The 25,367-nt window shown below is 37.6% G+C and overlaps 1 protein-coding gene across 5 annotated transcripts in view; it reads right to left on the minus strand.

The window, feature by feature from the left end:
- whd (carnitine O-palmitoyltransferase whd) overlaps window positions 1-25,367 on the minus strand; it is a 195,008-nt gene continuing 169,641 nt past the window's right edge. For all 5 annotated transcript variants that reach the window (XM_067089946.1, XM_067089942.1, XM_067089932.1 and 2 more), the window contains 4 exons: window positions 21,633-21,767; window positions 11,827-11,976; window positions 8,726-8,935; window positions 1-4,515 (listed from right to left, as the gene is read on the minus strand). In XM_067089946.1, the coding sequence (XP_066946047.1) occupies window positions 4,438-4,515; window positions 8,726-8,935; window positions 11,827-11,976; window positions 21,633-21,767 (573 nt within the window). In that variant the 3' untranslated portion in view covers window positions 1-4,437. The remainder of the gene's footprint in view (window positions 4,516-8,725; window positions 8,936-11,826; window positions 11,977-21,632; window positions 21,768-25,367) is intronic.

The following is a 25,367-nucleotide window of genomic DNA, read 5'->3' on the forward strand; positions in this document are numbered from 1 at the left end:
TTTTTCATATTTTTAAACTTTCAATCCGTTTATCAATAATAATGTGAAACAATTCTACAAGAGGAGCATTTGTTTACAATAGTGGTGGCCCCAAAATTATGAAAACATAAAATTATGCTACATAAATCTGTTTATGTCAAGAACAGTCTAGTAATATTGGGCTAAATGCTGCCCATTGCACTTTGACTTCAATTTACAGCGATACGGAAATGCTACTGGAGTTTTCCAATCACCATGTACCTTCTCCTATTTTGATATTTCCTTGAATAACACATACACATAGATAAAAAATAATAAACTGACTAAAATCTGTGGCAGTATACACACATATAGGTGATAATTATCCTATGATACAGTACTTTTCAGGCTACAAGATGGAATTAGGGAAAAGATTTTGAAGTATATTACAGTATATAGTTCAAGAACATGTTCTAAGGCCTCTTAAATGATTCTGAATAAAACTGTTTCCCCTCTAAAAATTCATTACTATCACCATGTTTTCTTAAATTTTAGAGTCCTATATGCCAACAAATATAGTAATTATAAAACATGATATAAGGATTACCTGATTATCCTTCATAATCACATATAGTGTCACCATGTTTACAACAAAATAGCTATTGGATAAACTGAGGCAGAGGTAATAACTAACCAGAAGACTTCAAAATACAATGAAGCTTATAACAGAAGCAGTAGCTTCAAAAATACATTTGATAACTATATAAATATGTCTATATACTAAAAAAAAAAACTGTACAATAAAGGGACAACAAATTGCTGTTTGCAAAATTATTCTCTCTTAACACACTAATATGAACTAGACTAAAATTGCATTGATTAAAGGTGGCACAAACAATGTTTGTCTTTGCATTGATTAAAGAACATACAAAACTTACCATGTCTCTAACAAAAGCAGTTTCTGAAATTCCATAAAATTACCTCAAAATACAAAATGTCTATTGATATACAGAAGTCTAAATTATGGGTTCACAAGCACCTTGAAAACTATTTTTTGTGAAAATTAAATCAATAATGTGAAGCTTCTAAAAAAATAATACAGTACTTGAGACAAGAAGTTTTGCCGTTAATAGTACCTTCAAAATGAAGCACAATATAAACATTTTTGAAAGCTATTATATATTTTCATATAAACAGAATATAGTATATATATATGTAAGGTCAGTAGTAAGGTTAAATAACTTATATTTCTAGCTTTGCACTTTCTCCAGACAATTTAACCAGAGTTTGTTTTATCATTTAACAACACAGACTTTTTACCTGCCTATCTTTTCATGAATTCTTCCTACAATTCCTTGGACATTAATAATAATTTTCATAATTTGAAGGACTTTTTACCTGACTATCTTTTCATGAATTCTTCCTACAATGTGGGCATTAACAATTATTTTCATAAAATCAAGCCCCTTTTAACATGTCAACAAACTTCTGTATAACCTGACAAATATGAACCGATATACAGTAGTCACCTATACAACAATGGATTTGCTCTACGACTCCATGCATAAGATAAAACCTCTGTAAACAGCAGTATGGTAGAGTTTAATACTGATAGTTTGTATTTTAAATTATTGCAAAAACATCAGGATATTAAAAAAATAGAATATACCATATTACAGTACTTTACTTGTATACCTAAGGAAAAATAAGCTGATGACTATCACCCTCATGGAACATAACTGTCTCTTTTTAATTCATCAAAACCTTATTTGCAAATCTTTATCACAAGTGACTTTCATGCTACCTTACAAAAATAGACTGTAAGCCATAATTCTATCCTTAACATTTTATATATCCTGAAACATTTCTAAGTTTCAGTTCTGTACACACTGCATCTTTTTTTTTCCTCCCTTCAAGCAAGCCATATTCACTGAACCTCATACCAAGTAGAAAACAGAGCCGTACTGTGATCGACTATCAACTTGTTAATTCATGGAGTAAATTAGTGTAGCATCCACATAATGGCAAACAGGCAGGTGAAATTTAAATGTAATCACTTTTCATGCCCGGTGAAAATTTTTATATCATGAAAATAATGGAAAATATTAATATGACATTAACTTTTACAAATCCACAAAATTTCTCAAGATGTTCAAGGGTATAAACTTAATTCTGAAGTACAGTATGAGTGTGTACAGAATTATACTTTGCTTATAAACTAGGAAGGGGGTTTAATTCCAGTGCTGAAGGAATATTTTATTTATATGTATTGGCTCAAAAATCCTTTTACATCTAACTGGAAATTATAAGCAAAGTTACTACTGCTACATTTCTGACAGAATTATACAAGGTAATATACAAGAAAGGATCCCTCCCAGAACAAATGCTTCTCCTGACATCCAGAAGGAAACTAACTTTTCTCCTGGCATCCAGATAGAAACGCCATTAACTTCAGTTTTGTCAGTTAGCTCCCCCGAAGTAGATGAACCTTCCAAAATAACATCAAGAGATACATCATCATCAACTTTAATTACAGAAAGAATGAAGAAGGTTGGTTAGAACTCTTAAATTTTTTTTGAGTCATCACTTATTTCTAAAAGCTAAACAACAGAGTAAACGGTATATTCTACTTTGTTTAGTTTTACTGATATCTTGATGTTTATAATTCAGAGGAGAAATAGTATCCATATCTTTACAAAATGCATATAGTACTGTATTTTACAAGGTTTACATGGGGTTTGCTATCTTCTGAGAATTCCTCGAGTATATGGAGAGGCTACTGTATTTATCCAGTACTGTATATAAAGGAAATAAGCTGAACTCATATGAACAATGGAAAAAGATGCCTCTAAGTAAGCATTAAGCAGGTCATAACTTTTCACCACAACTTCAATATTTGCATTTTCAGTGGAATATATGCAACCTTTGCTTCTCTGGCTAATAGCAAGTGAAGATGTACTCAATTGCTAGTATTGTAGATATAAGAAAAACTAAACTTATTTCTCTTAGGAGATCATAAAACAAATAACGAATGAGTCATCTCCTTAACATTATGTGGCCTCTTGTTCTTTGCACTGAAGCATTTGATATCTATTGTATTAAATATTAATGTCAGCTATGTGTCAGTCACTCTTTCAAGTGAATGAAATAGACATTGTTTAGACTTAATGTATCAGTCACTTACTGTACAGTATAAAGTCTTGGCTCAATTCTTCAGGAAATCACTAAGCATGAAAATCTCAAGAAATTTTACAAGAGAATTAGTAATGAGAAAACTTATAAGTGTCCATACAGCACAACAATGCTTTGCTTTCCTAAATACATCTTATCTTCCCTTAATTAGGAGTTATAAGTTTGTTTTAATTATTTTTACAGGGTAACCTAAATTTCTAATCATCTCGAGTGCTGTTACTGGCAAGGGCCACATATAAATCTCAATTGATATCCATCAAGTTTTTGTCTACATCTTTGAAAGCTTTACTTCTTACACATCTACGTATCAGCAAAGACAACTCAGACCACAGCATAGTTCCATATTGTACTTTAACCTCACTACATTTTGTGTTGCCATTAAAATTCTTGTTATACAGTAATATTATAGTACCAATAAACTATTCTATAGCATTATTAATTGATATGAAATTGATATACTTTTTTCTTTTCAAGCCAATAAAATATCTTCTGTAAGAAATACCTCAACACAAGACTTCTTTGCATGTCTTATTTTAACAACCATGTCAACTGCATATATACTTCTTACACAATTTTTAAAACTTAATTTACTGTAAAGTGATTGTTTACCATGACAAATTGAGCTCTTCAAACTTGCATTCCTAAAATTAATTTAAAATAGCAATTTGTTAAGCATGAAAATTTCACCAGTTATTACTTAGAATATGAATTAAAAAAAAACAAAAAGTCACCTGTTAGATATAAACACCTTGAGATAAAAGTTCCTAGGTACTACAGTACTACTGACTGGGAACACCAGATAAGATTTCACAACAATGATAGAAATACACTTAAGTTTAATGAAAAAGTATCATTTCTACGAGTTATGACTCATAAAATTAACAATGATGATACCGATTTTATTCCCAAGAATAAAATTGAATTAACCAGAAAAGTTTTCAAGTACTCTACAATTCTGAAGTTAAATACCATAAAACCAGAACCATACCACTATGAAGTACTGTATGTAAAGTAGTAAAACAAAGTATCTTACTGATTACTCTAAAGTATTGTGTATTAAACTGTTATAAATAGGATAAAATCAGAAATCATTATTACTTTACATAACACAGTCTGCTAACCCTAACAGGGAGAAATTAATTAAATGTGACACCAAAAGTCTATTAAAAACACAAAGTAAACACTGCAGAATGCAATGAATTCTACATATAAATAACTGATTAGCAACCAATGGACTGAGGTGAACATGATCAGTTTTGCAGTTACTTCTGTTACCTGGTAGATTACTCATTTTTTCACAGATCTGAAAAGATTCTTCATATCATCTAAGGCTTTCTCAATCTGGCGGGCAAACCGACGTGAGTCCTGCAATTGTCATAAAAATCAATTATATTCATTTCCCAAAATAATCATTGGAACTGATTGAACCTAAAATTGATATTTTTTTCCTCATCAACTTTCCTTTCTAACATCCACTTTTTGAAACATGAAATATGAAACTTTCTCATAACTGAAGCAGGTTGAAAGATAGTGACACTGAAAATTTAATAGTTAAATTCTTCATAACCAAACTAACTAGAGCATTGAGTTAATATTCTTGACTTCCATAAGTTAGCCAATTTAGCAATTTAAAATTGTTGCAAGTTCAAAGCAGCTTCCCCTTTTCTCTGTAATTAGCAATGGTACACGAATTACCCTATTTGATGGTGTATAAGACCCTCATCAATCTCAGAAGGGATTATTAAAAAAAAAAAAATTTAAATGTAAGCATTTAATGTTACCAAAATATACACCTGCAGTATGGAAGAAAAAACTTGAACAAAGCATGAAACTACGACAGCAGAAGATCTCTAATAATTCTACTGTACAAGAGAAACAGAAGCCACTTAGGTATAATAAATAAATAAATAAATAAAATAAAAAAAAAAAAAAAAAAAAAAAATCCTCTCCCTTACCTATCACTGATGACTGATGGTAACAATAAATTAAGAAATTACTTTAAAGTTTGTGTAATCAAATACGATTTTCAGTAAGTTTTATTCAATAAGATATGTACATAATTGTATTTTCATGTAAAATGGATGTGTATGCCTAGCCTACAGTAACTTGTGTGTATGTAAGTACATACCGGTAAATGTACACTGAGTGCGCACTTACTGTGGCTACCCCGTCTCTCTGGTACAGTATTTTACTGACATTTATAAAAGTACAGTATTTTACTTAACGCAGTGATGTAATGTTACATACATATGCTATTCAGTCTATATGTGCATATGTACATGTAAGCATCATGTTAACGTAAACTACACAATTTTTGTGCATTTGCTTATCTTCCCTAACCCCTTCCTCTGCCAAATTCATTATGAATAAAAAATTTTTTGAGAGAATGATGAGCAAACACAGTCAGTGCATCTCTGTGTGTCTAATGTATCAATGTGTGTATGTTCTTCATATTTATTACACTGATGACTCGTGATAATGCAGTGGGGTGACATCGAAGACATTGTGATAATTTGCAAGTCATTAGGGTATTGACCCTCTGGCCAAACAAAAGATGGAGCACCAGGATGATATGGTTTATAATCTTCTGAAGCTGTTAAAGGCAGAGCACATAAAGATAATGGATGGATGACATCAAGAGATGATGTTCAAGTATATGGGTTGGTGTTTTTGGTAATGAAAACTGGTTTTGTCTACTTTTGGAGAGAATTTGTGATAGGTGTCACATCGTTGCTACTTTAGTTTTTTGAATTTGTCAAATATAAGCTGGATAGTTTAACAGCTTACAGCAACAAATGTCACTTTAATGCTGCATTCCACACGGGATCATAAACCATAATCTTCTTTACAGTGTTTGTCAGCTGGAACACTTCTTCCAATTTTTCTTCCCCTAGGACGACTTGATGAGGGCTGTCCAACTCCTGGTTTGCCAAATCCTAACAGCATTTTACTGAAATCATCTTCCACATCTCCTATTGTACTGAATTATCCATTGCTAGGAACCTATTATGCTGTTCAGATTGTTTCCTTTACCTCTTCTTCAATTCCTGGAAGGCATTGGAAATCATGGATGACTTCCTTCTACAAATTCTTCCATCAAACATACCCTGTTATTAATTTTAACTCCACCACTTCCTTTGATGAACCTTCTTGTACCAGGATTTGTGACCTATTTCCAGCAGTCTATGACTTCAATGTCAGGGTCAGCATTAATCACTGTTCAAATCATCTCGAATACCTGCCCAATGTATGAGGCTTTGACACACCAAATGATACTCTGATCCTCTGGTTACATCGCTAAGTTGTGAGGTCATGTTTGGTGTCATAAATACTACCTTTATATTTTCATCTTCAATGATGCTTGACTGAGAATGGCAAAAAACAATTTCTATCACTAACAAAACCTTGATAAGCAACCCTTCCTTCTCCAAGTACTTCGGGGATAAAGTACCGGTGAAACCATTTGGCGAATTAAAACTGCCATGACCCATGCCTCTGGGTTGTGTTGCCAGAAAATGAGAAGATATTCATTTTTGTTTTAAAGAGTTCTAAAAAGTATACAATAAGGTGAACAATGGTAGGCTTTATCATATGCCTGGTCAAACTGAAATAAAAGTTATATTGTTCTGAGCTTTAAAGCCTGGCACTTATTTTGCACTAATATGGATATAAGTTATGTTAGGTTTCTTTTCCATAATAGTTCTATTTCATCACAATCTTTTTTGGGGTTTGTAGCCTCCTTGCACACTCATTTTTTTTAACTCTGCCAGAAACATGGCAGCAGCTTTCTCATCAGCAAATGTAACTAGCTCCTTCAGTAATTTTTAAATTTCTCAGATTGGTGTATACATATTTCTGTACCTATGTAACCATTTCTGCTTCCTGTGATTGGCTTGATGCCACTTTCTCTTTTGCATTTATCAAGTCCTCAAACGAGCTCAAGGCCTCCAGCCATGTTACCCTGCCATCCATGAGCAAGCTCTTCTGGTTCATATCTTCCACAAAGATTTTTAATTCCTTTTCCAACTTTGTGAAAACCTCAGAAAACCTCATCACACATGCTGTCTGTTGTGCAACAGCAAAGACAGCATGTTCCTGCAATACATCCTGGCAAGCTCAATGTAAATTTTTTTTATCTCTTTAGATCATATCAGGAATTCTTAATCTTTTTTTAAAAAGAGGAAGCCTTCATGCTTTGTTTGGCTTAAAAGCTTTACCATCATCACTATTCTTATGTTTCAGGGGCATCAAAGGCAATCTGGATGGATCTATGGGGAAACATGCAGACATGGGTATGGGACAGAAGGGAAATGAGTCACATTGTATAATGTAAGTCACAGCTTGGCTTGACAATTAATATCACAAACTTCTTTGTTGAACGGATAAATACATGTGAAGTGCTCACTCTACTATGAAAATTTTCCATTCAATAATTCCAGGAAGCCGGAAACCCTCCTTGTTGTGATATCAGATGTGGGGGGTGTCCAACCATACTAAATGGTTGCAAATACATCTAATCACAAGAACATATTTTCTGGCATTGTTTGGTATCTTGTAACTTTTGTTTTGTTGACTGTGGATGATCCAAGAGTTGTAAATCTGAATGATGCTAGAATGGACAGGGTTAGTTTATATTTGAGAATACTTTTAAAAGTTACTGCTGAGGACATAAACAGCGCATATAAAAGACTGAAAGCTGAAAATCCCAGGAAGTGATGCAACAGGCGAGATGCTATGGTATGATCGTGAAAGCGTAATTACAGTCTTCATACTCGGTTTTACCCTTACACAAAGGAATAATTATTCCTCCTATCCCTTTGAGCACTTTCTTCATCCAGACTCCTTACCCACCCTTGTCACCAGACTCCTTACCCACCCTTGTCAACCACTCAATCATACTTTCACAATCATACCACAGCATTTCATTTGAATTTCCATCCAGTTCTAGTGTCCTGCCACTCTTCAGTCTCTTTAATTGCCCTTCCAACATCCTGAACCATAATTTCACAAGCATTCTCAAATTTATACTAACTCCATCTACTTTTGCTTCATTCAGCACTGCCTCTCTTCCTTCTTGCACATTCTAGAAATCCCAAAATATTCACTTCATCAACAAGAACTACACTTTCTTCAGAAGAATTTTTCCATTGGTATCTTTCATTCTGAGATCCATTTGCTCCTTAGCTTTTCTACATTTACTTTCTCATAGAACAACTTAGGCTTCCTGAAGACCTTTTCACCTCTTTTTCTTTAATCTCCATCTTGACCTTATCCTGTATTCATGCACATGATCTTTCTGTCTATCTTGCAAGTCCTCATGAATTAATTTGTTTGTCCTTCAATAAACTTCTAATTTCCTCATTCCACAACTCATTTTTTATTCCCCCTTCTAAGTTCCTCTTAATCCTTTGATCCCATTCAGGTGGAAGTTATTTAACACCTGTAGGCTACTCAGTAGCTTATTCCATTTTTAAAATCAGCAGAGAGGCTACTGTAAACCAAAATTTGATACTTATGTACAGAAGTACATTATATTAACTTTTTCTACAATATACAATAATGACATAATACGTACTGTTACAGGAGAACTCTTCTTACTGGATATGTGGAAGAATACAGTATCTTCCCCTGCAATTATATAGGACACTCCATACCCATCATCAGCAACAGGCCCAAAACCTCCTCCAGCACTTATGCATTTGGGGTTCTTGGTCAAATCCATCCTTCCTGTTTGCCCATGTGGAGTTTGAGAGGTACTTAAACGCCATGGTTCTGAAAGAACCTCCTGAAAAGAATTTTATATTACTCACAACTTCTCACAATCACATATTACTTATTGCTAACTCATAAAACAATTCACAGTTATAAAAGGGAGGGCACAAAAGGGGGAAAGTATCTGAACTAAATGAGCTAAAAATGACAAATTTTTAATCAATTTGTATTTTTCATTAAATAAAAACCTTTCAGTCTTTACGTATGGATTAAATCTCAGCTGGCAGCTAAGAATTATTCCATATGTAAAGACCAAAAGGTCTGTACAGTGTATGGACAATCTCTACTCTCACCGGGCTTTCCTGAAAGAACTGTCCTTAAAAATTAGCGATTATACCTTATCTAATAACTTACAACTTCCAAAACTTGTTACCTGGATAACATGGAAATGCTGCAGACTTAAGATTGTATTCTTTAGAAGTAGCTCCAAGAATAGTCACTTCTTGTTTGCTACAATTATGGCACTCAAAATACCCATTAAATAACTGAAACGTGGAAAATTCTCAAATGAAATAATGCTACTGTGCTAACATGATATTTTTATAGCTAATTGACAAAACCAAGCTGTACATTAACAACTGCTGTTGTTACCTTTATCATTCCATTCCACAAAGTAATTTATTTATGATAAAATAATTCATGATACCACATTTTCAGCAACAATACAGAATCCGACAAACCCGAAACCACATCCAAACAACGAACCACAGACTTAGAAACCTTCTGTTGTAAAGAACTCAAAGCAAGAAATAAAACCGAAGATGGATCCAAGAGGAAGTCATCACACTAAACCCCAACCGAACCCAAACCCGAAGAAGGCTGCACCTTCCACTTCTCTTCCTGAACTCTTCCTAACCTATTTTCCTTACTCGTCTGTGTCTTACCTAACTTTACATCAACCTCAGAACTTACATCTTGAGTTGGAAGGGGGGAATCTGCTGCCAACACTTCCTGCTCCGTGCTGAGGGGGCCCGGCAGAACCTACCTTCAAGGCCTGCGGTTCTCCATGACCCCCAGGACCCATTAGGGCTGGTTCTGGAATAGGCAGGGGAGCTGAAAAAGAACAATTAGAATCAACTATGCTACTACTACCACTATCTCTATTCTCTGTAACTTACTCATCAGGCTAGAAATAGGCTAGACATACTGGATGATCAACTGTCCTCGAACTTCCTGAATAACTCTGAATCTAACGCTTCCTTATCTACACCTGATCCTGACCTACGCTTACTCTTTGAGGCAAAGGATTTTCTGTGTTTCAAATAATCTTCCATTTGATCTACTGACAAAGACCTATACCCGTCACATCTCTGACTGATACTACACTGAACCCTCCTACATAAAATACAAACAATGTCGATCGTGTTTGAGGGTACTCATCCTACGCTTGCAAGATGTGCAGGACCGATGAGCGGCAGCCTCTCCAGTAGTAGAAGGCTCAGTCGTCAAAGATGTAGACGAAGTGGAAGCGGTGGCGCTAGCAGACAGCGATGTCTTCTTGTCTGACTTATCCAATTGAGTCCATAGTACCGATCCAAAGTTAAAACCAGGAGAGAAGTTCCAAATCCAGTCAATAAAGTATAAATCCAGGAGAAAAGGTGTTGAAAACAGTCCAAAATCATGATCTGATGTCCAAATTCTTTAAATGGGGGTCGGGCTAAATGACCGAAAGTTCGCCTGATGTGGGACACACCCACACAGCACACCGAGCAAATAACAATTGGGTGTGTCAGCCTCTGTTGGCCGGTATTTGACAAGATTTTTCCCGTAGCGCTGGTAATGCTGACAGTTAATTACCCACTTTGTGGGTAAAATTATGGGGATATAGTTTGGGCTGGTCAGTGACCGGGGCTAATTCAGGCGTTCAGGGAGTATATTGCAATATAATAACTAAGAGTTGTATTAGTCAAAATAAAAAAAAACACTGTTTGTTCATGAAAAAGCACTTCAGAACAAAGAGAAAGAGACAGAATAAAGAAGTTATTAAAAAGAGGTTGAGAAGACTTCTAAAAATAGATCGGTCAGAAGGGGAGAGACAGAAATTCTCTTCCAACTCTCTATTTTTATGTCAACCATGTATTTCTTTTTTTGCGGGTAACGTATTAAGATAACTTCTACATGAAATTACAGTAACTTTAATTTCATTTAAAAGTTGGCTTAATACAGTAATTTGGGAGCACGATTAGGGTCATATTTACTGTTTAACTTTAAAAATAAGCATTTATTTGCATTTTTAGAGAACGTGCTAAACTTAGCGGAAATTTGTCTTGGGCGAGGGGTTCTAGAACCTAACCTCACGTATGTTCAGGGTATGACTGTACAACCTTCACACAGACAGCTAAATAAAAGCTTCCAGGATATTGGTTTGATGAAAAAACCTGCAAAAATCCTGAGATTAAAAGTGAAATGAAATAATACAGAGCAGACAATTAAGCTGAACACTCACACATACACTAAAGGGAATTGATGGCAAACATTTCTTGACAATTTCCACCTCAGCATTCCCTTGAATTATCTTTGTAATAGGCTCTAGTATGGCAATGGATTGTACTTCATACAAATAATACACAAGTTATACAATCCATTAAAGAGAGACTAATTCAACTGACCAGTTACAAAAATGCCATTGCTTTGAAAGTCACATTTCCAAAGATTCTGTAGAAGTGAAGAAAAGCATCTTTAATCAATGTTTAGGCATGAAGAAACTGTCCTGTATCAGGGTCACTTTACATAAATTTCATGAGATTTCAAATCCCTGACATCCAAAAGAGTAGTTCAAATGTTGAAAGAATGAACATAACAAGATTTCCAAAACAAATACCAAGAAAATAAATGTACAGGCTAAACAAAAATAAAAACTGCCAGTCATGTCATCTTGGGAAATTAATAAAATATCATACTTACACTAAGGAAGGGATTGTCAACTTCCAGATATTTGGATATGACATAGAGACAGAAAAGATGACGGTCAATGCCTTTGCCGCACATAGCATCTTGGTAACCCTTTTGGTGCTGAGCACAGGCCTTGCGGAGTAATGCAACACGTTCTTCATCCTGGTGAGAAAAAATATATAAAGATCTTGCACAAGTCTAACATACGAATTCAACAACAAATGCACATCATCCTAATTGAAAACTAAATATCAACAAAATCTGATTTATTTGTAATATAGAAGATATCGAGCCAATATTTACAGTTCACCATCTATACAGAAAACTGTTAAAGCTCCCACTTTTGAATGTATTTGCTGATGTCATTTACTTTCACTCCAATAACCTTCCCTGATTGAGATCTCATGGATTAGAAAAGTTAAATACCTTCACTATGTTAGCAGTTCATAAGTAGACCAAGATGACTTGGGATTAAAAAAAAAAAAAATACTCTTGCTTTTGGTAATTTCAGTCTTAGTGTATAAAGTGTAGTTTAACCATGGTGAGTGCTGAATAGGATCTTTAAAAAAAAATGTATCCTTAATTTGGCAACTCCTTTTTCCTTCCTGTTTTCATCTGTCTCCACTTGACATTCTAACACTGGAATGAGTATGAGAGGCACTGTTTTACTGGAATTAACATCTTCATAAAAATGAGAAAGTGCTTTAAAACTTTTACTGATTTAAAAAACTGCTGAACCTTTACTGTATTTCTATAGCTAAATATAATTCTTTATAAATGAAAGCTAAGCCATTTTCACTGACAGTTACATATGGGCCTGGCATTTAAAACCGACACCACCCGACATTAAAAAGCCTACTTTTTCGAAATACTGTATATAAAAAAATTGCCTGTAATTTTATCATAATTAATTCAGTGATATTTTTGTAAATAAAGAGATGAACCAATTCCTATAGGATGGCAACCAGTAGTGAAGGGACCAGGCCTTCAACATTGGGCCTCCATGTCCAAAAAAAAAAGATCCTTTTTGATAGTGTAGTCACTTGTTTCTCCTCAAGAAGTTACCTTCCATGGTCTACCAGAGCTCCAAACTAATATCAAAGAATTCTCTTTTAACTTATCTTTTTGGCTAGGTATTGTGTCATAATGAGAAACACTATAACATGTGATGGAGTATATAATGGACACAAAGATAGGAGGGCACTTTCCCTTATGTTCTGCGAAGCTGTTACCCAGTTGCTTCCATCATCAAACCCTGCGAAAAACCCAAGCTATATCTTCTATTTGGTCAATACCGAACAGTTTACTTCATTACCAGTGCTCTGTATAAGCGACTTTTGGAATTGGTAATTAATTTGTGTGTAAAAGCCGAAAAACTCTGTGTTTTCTTGTGATCACATGGCCAGCGCTTAATCGTGTTGCTGATTGATAGTTTTGAAAAGCACAAGTTGTTTTTAAGGAATTTGTCAATCTAATTAGATGTTTTAACTAAAGGAAATGTTCCACAATTTATCACTAATATAGAATATCCTTTCAGATTATATGTCTACAATAGCTTAGGCAGTAGCCTACATCAGATTAAGTGAGAATAGATTAATAGTGGATGTTGTCTGTAGCCTATAACCTCGGATTACATATCATTAAGTGGGAGCTAAATAATCAGGATTAGGTAATTAAAGCAAGTACAAACTCTTTAGGAAATACCCTATTATGGGGTTAAGCAAGAGCCTAGCCTAGACCAAGGACCCTAGGCTTAGACAATAGCAGCAATCTGGGCAAGATAAAATGGTAATTTAGTTATAAGGCTACATATTAGTATATTTTTTTTATTTTTATATAGCCTATACACTTACGTGTGATCTAAATAATCTGGCCTAGGCAGCACCAGTGATAACCTTTTACGAAGCATCCCATTACTGGATTGATGGTAGCCTAGCTTTAAGGCTACATATTAAGGTAATTGTGTTTTATGTAACTCATACCAATAAGTGTGAATTAAATGAGGTTACACATTAGTGAGCTACTGTTTTTTATAGTAGACCAAATAGCCTAGAATTAGTTATAAATAATAACCTGGGTTAAACAAAAATGGTAGCCTCACTATAAGGTTACACATTAGTGAGTTCCAATTTTATATACCCTACATTTAAGAGTTTTAAAATAATCTGGCTTAGGCAGTACCCTATACTGAGCTAAGAGAGAACATTTTAAGAAATAATTTATCATAACACTGGTCTAAGCAGTAATTTAGACCAAATAGCCTAGGATTAGATATAAATACTATCCTTGGCTTGATAAAATAATAACCTAGTTTTGCAACTCGATAGCCTATCTGTAAGGCTACATATTAGTGGTTCTTATGCAGCCTATATCCTCAAGGTGATATAACCTAGAACAGACAGTAGCCTAACCAGACTGAGGAGGAAAACCCCCCCCCACCATTTTTTTAAGGAATATCCTACTCTTAGCCTAAAATAGTAGCTCAAATTAAATAAAGCAATGGCCGAATATCAGATAAAAGGTAGTCTCGGCCAGATAAAACAGCAAACTAAATTATAAGAGGGTTCTTTCCTGTAAAGTTTATATCCTTGAGTGTGATTTAAATAAGCCTAGACTAGGCAGTGGCCTAGAATAAATTACGCAAGAACCCTCTAAGAAATCCTCTATTCTTAGCCTAAAGGTAGATTATGCTAGCAGCATTAACCTAAGCCATATAGTTAAATTAGTTTATAGCAGTTAGCCTGAATGGCACGACATTCAAAATTAAATTTCACATAGCCCTTGCAAAAGGACTAACAGTGTACAAATAAAAATGAACCATATACTGGTGTCAAAACTAACTTAAATCTTACAATGTTTATGTTAACAAAGATATTTAATACATATAACAATATGGTAAATAAAATTACCTGTAATATTGAATATACTGCCTAATTAAGGACTACAGACAATTCGTACTAACTAGTTTCTAATAACAACTTGCTTTATCAAAACAGGGTTGCCATTATGCAGGACCCTCAGCTCAAGTGTTCTGCAAAAAACTGCTCGGTTCATTTTTTGCCAGTGGGTACAACCCATACCACCTGCCATGAGCATAGTCCTTGTAGAAAACAAGGAAAATCTGGTTGGTTGCCAGATATGTGCAAAATTTGTAGTATGCTCTTGGCAGCAAGTTTTAAGGACGAAACAGCTCGTTTTAAACTGCCTCGGTGGGTGCCAGGGTTCAGTAGGTGTGAAGAATGAGGGAGCGGGAGATTATACCTTTCTGGCAGAACTCCGGCAGCAATTTAACCCTTTCTCAGAGCAAGACCTATATTTGGGCCAAAACCAAGTAACATCAGTCCCCAATAACCCCCAGGTTAACCCCCCGGAGAAAGTAGACGAATCTTTATATGGGGGTGACATTCTTACTAATCAATATGAAGGGGACATTGCCACTGAAATGGCCCTGATGAACCCAGAAGGATCAGGGACACAAATTTCAGCTAGCCATGGGAGAAACCTTTCAGATGGAATTCTATCCCCCATGCAGCTATCAGATGCTGAAGAGGATCTTTTCCCAAAAAGGGATACTAGGATCCACAACTCTGACTGAAATGACTACATTTTTGGAGGGGTATAGTAACTTACCCAGGAATTCTGCCCTTTGGTTAACAGGCAGTTACAGTTCAGTTGTTGAAGCTCAGTCAGACTGCACAAGCTCCCCCAAAAGGGATACACAGTTTGTGACATTTAATCAATTCTGTAAGGAAATTATGAGTAACATCAAAGATGTCCTTGCCACAAAACGGCAATATTAAAGGGACATGGTACATGATTCTGAAAAGGAAACTATGGAAATTAAGTCAGTCACGTACACCCCAAAGTGTAAAGGTACTGCACCCTGTAACCGAAAAGTGAGAGTGGATACAAATCCAGCCCAAACAGGGTCTAATGTTAGAATTCCCACTGGAAACAACAAAATGGACAGTTCGGAATATAAAACTTCAGATCAAAGCATGATAGGGACTCCAATACTCACCCCTGATGATACTGATAATCCTTGGCGAGACGTCTCAATGTGCATTTAAGAGTCATCTGTATGGATACTTTTTATGTAACTTTTTATGTAATAGAATACCCACTGTATTTGTGGAATAAAGGAATTATTATTATTATTATTATTATTATCTACTGTACTTAATGAGAGAAAAACTATTGTCAAAGTTGTAAATGTAGAACTTACAGACAGTACAGCATTCCCTAATACAGAATGGCACCTGGTACCACCTTCACCAGATGTGGAGAAACCACTAAAAAAGGTTCTCTTACCTGTGCCTATAGCATTGAAAGCTATGGAAGACAACCTTTTACCATGTCAATGGAAAATGGATCTCTACTTCCATTTTGAATAAGACCCAAGTTACTCACCAAGTAGCCCCAGCCTTCTGTCTCTTCACTTTCAAAATAATTAATCATGTGAAGGCATATTTCAGAATTTTGTAATTTCTAGAAAACGAGAGACAATGGCAGAATTAAAACCATTTGCCATGGTCATCCCAGTTTTGGAAAATTCCACCAAGGAATGGGCGATGTTAAACTTCCTTTTGAAAGGTTAAAGCTCACTTTAAATATAGCTATGCAGTTTGGGACCCCTATGAGAAGAATCTCAAGAGAGGACAGCCTCAACAGAATTTCATAATGGGATCCACCTCCTTAGTATTATAACCTCTACCACCTTGATGGAAGTTGCCACCAAAAGGCTTCCAGAAGTTTTCAGAACAATTTTTGCTGCTGTGGCCAAAAGTCTTATGAGAACCCTATAGGAAGCACACTATGACTTTCTAGTGGTGCATAAAAGCACGAATCGAAATTGGAGGGCTCCAACAAGTCACTCCCCAATGTAACTTCATTATTACATTCTAACCTTCTGTAAGGACCTGTTGTGGCTCAACTTAACAAGCCTGCCAACAGAATTGTACAGTGTACACTCTTCTGGGAAAATGGAAATTCAGCACACAAAAAACCCGAAACTTCCATTTACCCAACCTAAAAAAAAGGCTTGCAATGATCAAAAATCCTATAAGCCTTCAGTCACCCCCAAAAATTTTTCCTAAAAGACAGGTAGATGGTCAGAAGGGACAACTCCCTGCAAAGGGACAACAAAAACAACAGCAAGCAAATCTTTTTCTCAAGGTCCAAAGACCCCCCTTACAGGGGAAAAAGAAAAGCAACACCTGGAATGCCTATCAAGGGCAAAGGCAGAGGGAGAGGCAGATACCAATAGGAATTGTAGGTCGGGGGTCGACTTCGACGACATCACAGGCAATGGAAGTCTTCCCCTTGGGGACACAGCATTATTTTCAATGGGATGGGGTGGAAATGGTCTCATCCCTCCCCTCCTTTAAATGGGTTCTTCCAAAAACCAGAGCCCTCTCTGTTAAAGGGAGCCATAGAGAAACATGTGTACATTCACCACCAAGCACATCTCTTCAGTGTCCCCAAAAAGGATTCCTCCAAACAAAGAGTGATCCTCGATCTATCAACAGTGAACAAACACATTGTTTGCCAAAAGTTTCCAATGACTACCGTTGCCCAAGTACATACAATCATTCCAAAAGGGACTTGGACAGCTTCTATAGATCTGAAAGATGCATACTGGCAGGCCCCTATCCCCATTCCCTTCCACCCCTTCCTAGGGTTCTGGCTAGGGAAAGATATGTACAGATTCAAAGTCATGCCCTCTGGGCTAAACACTGCCCCAAGAATTTTTACAAAATTAGCAACGGTAGTTGTTCGAGAACTCAGACAAGAAGGAATACAACTAATAGCCTACCTAGACGACTAGTTAATCTGGGGGGCCACAAGAAAAGTGTGCTTGAAAAACCAAAGAGCAGTGGTCAACAAACTCCAGTCAAAAGGTTTTGTGATAAATCACAAAAAATCCTGCCTCACACTCAGCAGATGCTTTCAGTGGCTGGGACTGTGTTGGGATACCCTTCATGGCCAGTTCTCTCTCCCCATCAATACTCAAAACAGAATAAGTTAAGACTCCAATACGTTCCTTGCACAGCCCAGAGGTTCCAGACGGCAATTAGAATGTATGATGGGCCTGCTGCAGTTTTCATCAGTAATATGACTCAATACAGGCAGTCCCCGGTTATCGGCAGGGATTCTGTTCCGACAGCATGATGATAAGTGAAAATCGCTGATAGCTAAAAATCGGTGACTTTCGGCGCCAATAACTGGAGATCGGCACCTCTGTTAGGTATGTATTGGCGCCAATACCCGATTATCGACACCAATAAGTGGAATTTGGCAATTTTCGGTGCCGAAAATTGCAGATTTTCGTCGCTATACAACCGCTGTAAAACCAGATCGCCTATAACCGGGGACTGCCTGTACTCAGATTGCAACTAAAAAATGTGAACAAATTTCAGAGGTCTGGTTAAACAAATCATTTATAACTAACTAACTCTGCCCATCGCATGCAAGAAAAAAGATGCGAGACCGACCTCATCAAAAGAATAAAAGTTGGGGAGATACTCTGGCCTTGGACCTGGAAGGAATCTCTGGCGAAACAGGTCACCCTGACTCCTCTGTCTGTGCAAGTGACAATACACACAGATGCCTCACTGACAGGTTAGGGAGGACATTGGGAGGATCATCAGGTGGCAGGGAGGTGGTCAGCTACTCTGAGGAATTGTAATATCAATTTCCTGGAGCTGATGGCTGTTTTTTCTCTCTCAAAAAACTCAAACCTTCAGAAGAGACACACTTTTCGTTGGTTCCAGACAACATGACTGCATGTCCTGCATCAAGAGGTCGGGATCACTTTCACCTCCTCTCGATATGATAATGCTAGCCATCCTTTGGATGGCGGAAGCAAGGAAGTGGTACTTGTCTGTAATTCACCTCACAGGTCTCTCAACGTATATGCAGACTCATGTCAAGGAAAGTGACACCCTCAACAGAGTGGATGTTGGACAAATACTCTTTTCAAACAATAGCCAACATGCCTCCACAACTGGAAGTGGACCTGTTCGCCACATACGAGAATCACAAACTCCCAGTGTATGTGTCTCCGAACTTGGACAGTCAAGCAACAGCAAGAGATGCCTTCCTACAAGACTGGAACAAATGGAGGATGATATACCTTTTTCCTCCATTGTCCCAGATTTCAAAGGTTCTGAGCAAGCTTCTAACCTTCAAAGGAACAGCTTACTTAATAGCCGCAAATTGGCCAAACAGGCATTGGTTCCTATTACTCCAACAACAGGCGAAGGGATCAATTCCACTACTGTCAACTGTTGTATCCCAGACAGTAGGAGGGAAAATTGTCTACGCATCCTTCTTTCTGAGCCAAGATCTTCACATGTGGATTTTTTAAATATTGTCTACCATGAAAATTACTCGCCCAACATTGCTAGGTACCTACTGCAAAAACTACGGACATTGCTTATCCAACAATACAGTCTGTATGGAAGATATGGTTAGATTATATCCATACTGAGAGCCCCGTTGAGATTTCTATGGAAAACTCAATTTAGCAGACAAAACATTATGCCCAGTTCAAGCACTTACGGTTTACCTACATGTCATGGCAAAACATCCCAGGTCTGATTTTCCTACACCCTAGCACAAATAAACCACTCTCTCTACAAGGGCTGAGAATAATTTTATTGTCCCTCATTAAAAAGGCACACTCCTTTCCTAGGTCTCACGATATCAGGAAAGTAAGTACGTAGTTGGCCTTCTTCGGAAACCTCTCTTTCGAAGAAGTCTCCGAATGTATAGGATGGTCATGAGAGGCAGTATTTTTAAAACATTACTGCCAAGCTCAAACAAATTCGACTACACTTTATATCAGTAGGTGGTATGGTTACTCCTAAACCCACAGGCACTGCAGTGGACAATGTGTATACTAACCTTCGCTGGGAGAAGGTAGACAGTACTGCAACCAAACCCAGCATGCTTAGTCACTGTAGAGCTACATCCTAAACTATAAGTTCATGTTTAGTTTGGTTCTTTATTACCAAAACCTGAGGAGTGTTTGGAGTAAAGAATGGGGCTTGAAACCTGTGGCTTGACCTCAGACCAGAAATGTTTTTTCTTTGGGGTGTTGGGATTAAAATTAAGAGCTTAAGTCTTTTTGTCACATGTCAATTTCTTTGCAAAGCTCCTTGAGGACAAAACGAGCAACTACACTATAAAAAAAAAAAAAAAAAAAAAAAAGTTTTGATGCAGGAAAAACCTATTTTTGGTAGTCACTGTTGAGTCCTTAAAGCCATCCCACTTCCCTGACGAAAAGGCATGGGATTTGGGCAAGGGATCATCCTGCATTGACCTATAGAAAGTTATGGTTTCTTGGGTTTTTGTGCCGGTCTGTTCTCGACAATATGGCGGACGGCGCATGTGCAGTAGCCACTTCTCCTTCCTGCAGGTTCTGGAGATGGAAACAACTGGGCAACTGCTTCGCTAAAAATAGGGGAAAGTGCCCTCTTATCTTCGAGTCCATTATATACTCCATCACGTTATAGGGTTTATCATTACGACACAATACCTGGCCAGAAAGACCAACTAGAAGAGAATTCTTTGATATTAGTTTGGTCACCATGGAGCTTGGCAGACCAGGGAAGTTAACTCTTTGAGGACTCAACGACTGCCAAAAATAGGTTTTTCTTACGTCAAAACCTGCTTTTTAAAAAACATACTGACTCCCCAAACTAAGAACAATAAAATATACACTCCCACATCACTATGAGAGATTGCTGTTTACCAAAGTAAAGGAAGAACCTACAAGTGTGTAAAAAAGGAGGTGCCTGGGAGTTGCTGCATCCATATGGTGGAAATGTTCTAAAGGTGGAAGAGTAAAGGGAAAGAGAGGATTAACCCTTACAGACAAGGCTAAATATACATTAACTTTAAGGTTGGCCAATTAAAAAAAAAAAAAGTCATTGGAAAGAGGATGATATGCAAATGCACATGGTATAAAAAGAAAATTCTAAAAAATTTTCTGTACCTTTCATAGGAAGCTGAAAGTAAATATTTCCAACTACATGTGGGGCCTCTTTTCCTAGACACTCATATGCTAATTTAGCATGTTATTCATGTCCTTTCTAACTTTTTTTTTACTATTTTGCAATATTATAATTAAATCTCACAAAATAAAAAAACAAGATAAGTAAAATCAGCAAAACTCCCCGAGTATATTTATGGAAAAATATTTACGAGATGTACTGGGACAAGGAGATATAGTACATATCCCCATGAAATTACAAGTCACACTATTCTCCCTGTAACCTGAACTGATGTGTATGTTGCATTACATGTTGCCATATATCCATTTAAGGTCCATTCAAGTGAGGTGAACGTTTTACAGCAAAATAACAATAATCAATGATCTGCACCAGAGATTTTCATATACAATTATTGGGTATCAAAATATCCCTCCTGTCCCCAGTGGTTAATAATCAATATAAAATATAAAAAAGCTTACTGTGACTGAAAAGAATGCAAAGGAAAGAATAAATAATAAAAGTGGCAATGAAGTTGCTGTGGGAGAAGGGTGGTGGTCAATTCTATAATGAATTCTGAATGTAACAAATAAAGTCACAGAAGGTACTCAGGATTACAAAATATATGTGAAGTTAAGAGATTCATGATGCCCTAATATATTAAAAGAGCAAAGGGGAAAGAAAAGGGTGCTGAGAACCACTTCTGTTGCTTCGGGATACCCCATGAAACAGGAGTTGAGAAAGCAGCATAAGAATAGATGCAACATGGATGAAATATTCATCTCACAGATAAGAATGATTATAATAACAGGTATAACTTACAGTAGCTTGTTTATCCTCCATAGATTTAACCCATGCACTTGACTCAATGGTACAGGGCCTTACAGTCTCGGTACGCCCATCTCTAAACAGCCTGGTCATACTAGCCTCATAGGTCAGATTGAACTTCCCAGCATCCTGAAGACAAAAGAAAAAAAGATTAGTCCCAAATCAAATAAAAAATATATTCAATTTGACATAGATCAAGCGTAAAACTTTTTATAAAACAAAATAAATTTTTTATGCAATTTGTATTTTTCCTGGGTATAAAAACTAGAGCCTTTTATATTACGTGTATCCCTTGACATAAGCTGGAATGGCTGTTGAATCTTGGCAACAAGGTAGTTAACTGGTGGAGATGGAGGGTGATATGGGGGGGGGAACCCCCTCACTCACCATCCCTCACACCACTTCACTCTTTCCTTTGGTTACTGGGACATTGGGGCAAATGAGGTGGATACAACCTACATATAGTGATGTAAATGGCTCTGGTTTGTATACTCAAGGCAAATGTGAGCCAATTCAAAATTTTTTATTTGTTTTTGCATAGATGCAACCATTGCCTTCTATATTAGGAGACTTTCCCCTTAGGAAGGGAGTAGCCCCTGCCAGTGTCTGGAGTTGGATGCCACCAAGAACTGTCATGCTCAAAGTTGCACATGCAAGCAGGGGATTGTATAACTCCTGTAACCTCCTACTGGACAAGTGAATAGGTTGATGCATTCTAAAATTGATTTTATAAGGTCTCAAGCAAGAAGGGAGGCCCATCTCATCAAAGGAGGTGAAGGCTTGTTTGACATAAAGCCAGTAAGAAAGGGTGTTCCTAGACACCTCTATCTTGTACTAATGAAAAAGCTTCTACACTCTGGCCTCTGGGAATGGGTCCTTTTCAAACAGTATTTAACACTACTAAGAGAACAAAGCAGTACCTCATATGGGTCACCACCCATAAAGTATTGGAGGGAGAGGATTGGGAAACTCTTGAACCACTAATCTAATACAGACAGACCCTGAGTTTTCAACACAAACTCAGAAGTCAAGGAGAGCAAGAGAGATCCCACCCTTCCAGATGGTGAACGATATCAAACAAGCCACACAACTACCCCAACCTTGTCTTTCAGGCCATAGCTAAAGATAAACTCTTATGCATGAGGTCTTGTCGGTAGCATGAGACAGGCTTGAAGGGTGCCCTGAAGAACCAGGGAAACAACCCAATCGGGGGGGCCAGAGTTCCTGAGGAGCAGAAGACTATTTGAAACTTCTCATTAACATAGACAACTAACTGAAGTTGATAGGTCTAGCCCATTTTGCTTGAAAACCTGCAACATGGCTGAGCAACAACCTCTTACTACAGAGACTGAAAGGAGCTTGTCACAGCAAAGGTGGTTAAGGAAGTCTGCGATCAGCTGAATAGATGCCCCAACCGGAGAGATGCCTCTTTTTCAACACCTATCACAGATGGCCCACTTTCCTTTGTACATGCTTGCTGAGACATCAAAAGTACCCTGACATCTCCCTTGCAACACTGCAAGAAACACCCCTCTTGCAAGAGATGCTGGATAACCTCCAAGCATGAAGGTGCAGGGATTCAATTGCTTGATGATACCTGCAAATGTACTGAAGACACAGGAAGGTGGGCCAAGAGAGTAACTCTCTCAGTGCCTAGACCAGAAGAGACAGCACATCAGGATACCACCCAGCTTGTAGCCAACGAGGAGCCACCAGAGTCATATGAAGACCCAGGGTGACAGTTTTTCACACAGCAAATGAGACTGAACGGTGGAAATGCATGTATGTCCAGGTTGTCCTATGTTGAAAGGCATCTTCCAAAACCACCTGTGGATCCCGAACTTTATTTTGCAGTAAACTCGACAGTTTGGCAAACCACCCAATTTTGCATCTGTAAAAACTAAATGACACAAGAGTCCAAGATATGGTCCCCCAAGTTTGTTACCATATGCCTACTATTGCCAATCAGCACTACCAAGTGACCTTTCAACCACTCTTGCATTGTTTGTAATGCTAGCCACACTTCCTGCATCTCCCAAATACTGATGTGCAGACAAGGTGACTTCTTCAGCCACACACCTCAAAGAAGCTTTTCCCTCAGGTGTGCACCCCACCCTTCCCTAAATGTGAGTGAAAACAAGCATTTCTAGAGGCAGAGAATTCAAAGGAACTTCCTTTAAGAGATTTTAGTCGTCTGTCTACTAGGCCAAGACCCCCTTTACCTCCCAATTCAAGAGTTGGAAAAGATGATCCTGAAATACACTCTAGAACCAGCAGGTTTCCACTGAAGCAACTGTTAGTGACTCCTACCTAGAAGCATGCGCTTCTCTAGAGATGACAGATGACACATGACTAGGACCACCTGCCAAAGTTGAGCTGGTTGTTCTTGCCAGGACAGGAACTGCACACTACCTCCTGAGCTTGCTCACACAAGATTCTACTGGATAGGCTCTCTCCACTGCCAAATCTGTGAGCATGCCAGGTACTTCACCTGTTGCTTTGGCATGAGACTGGACTTCTCCCGATTGATTATATCCTCAAACTGTTACAAAAAAAGCAGGACATATTACTTCCTCTGTGTTAGAGCGAGAGAACTCCCTGACATGCACATCAGGATGTTTGCCTCCTCCAAAACACCATGAGCTAACTGAGACCATGACAACCTGACCAAAGGCCATGCCTCTAGAGCATTTCAAAGGACATCTTAGTGTAAGCATGAGGTTGCCTCCCATAGCATATTACACTCACAAATGGACAATATAATCTCACTGAAGCCCTACTCCAGCTCAGCTTGCAGGGGTTCAAGAGAAGAAGGCCTGTCTGTCCCATCACATCACCTAAGAAACAATTTTCACCTTCTATAGCCATAGGAGTCACATCAGGTCTCCGCTTTTTGGGCATTCTCGGTCCTGTAGAGAACCACATGGGCATCTTGCAGGATATATGTACAGGGTCACTATCAGAACTGAGTTCCAGCTTATGATAACGCAGCCCCCAAGCTCCTAAACTCAGCAGCCACTGAGCCAATGGGTAGAGGGGAAAGAATGAGCACTTGTACTGTCCCTCCAACTCCCCTCCCACCTACACAGTGGAGGTGGAAGAGGTCAAAGGAGACCTCTCCCTTAAGTGATCGTGCTCAGATCATGAACACTCCGGTGTGTGTATACAAGTTATGTGAAGAAATGCTGCAGGTTCCCTCCTATGGCCTCCCAAAGAAGGTCAAGGAGAACCTTCCCCATATGATCAGATTTAACAGGCTTATTGCTATCCCTACTAGGAGGGGTAGCACTCACAGAAAGTGGACGAGGAATGGAGGATAGAAGAGGGAAGGAACTTCACAGATTTGGAGGCATCACTGCAGTTATACCGCCTACCCACTCTCCCCAAAGCCTGTGACAGCTTCTTTCCCTTCTTCCCAAACCCAACCCTCAGCAGAAAATCCCAAGCAGTACATTTCTTGCAAGAAGCCATAGCACAGAACTTACCCCAGGAGGCAGCACAATAAGTGTCTCGGGCTGATCGTTATGAGCAACATAAACTGTCCCCAAAGGCAGCCTAATCTCTCACAACTATGTTGCTTTTGTTTTTTCTCCATAAGGATAAAAAAAAAGCAAGGCAACAATGCAACAAAAGAAATAAAAAAATACAATTAAGGAGCTATTAGCAAGTACTCATCTGAGTTCTCAGCAACAGACTAAGGAGAGAAGAGTGTATTTTACAGCGATCAAA

The sequence above is a fragment of the Macrobrachium rosenbergii genome, chromosome 4 (genome assembly GCF_040412425.1).
Source record: "Macrobrachium rosenbergii isolate ZJJX-2024 chromosome 4, ASM4041242v1, whole genome shotgun sequence".
NCBI classification, from domain to species: domain Eukaryota; kingdom Metazoa; phylum Arthropoda; class Malacostraca; order Decapoda; family Palaemonidae; genus Macrobrachium; species Macrobrachium rosenbergii.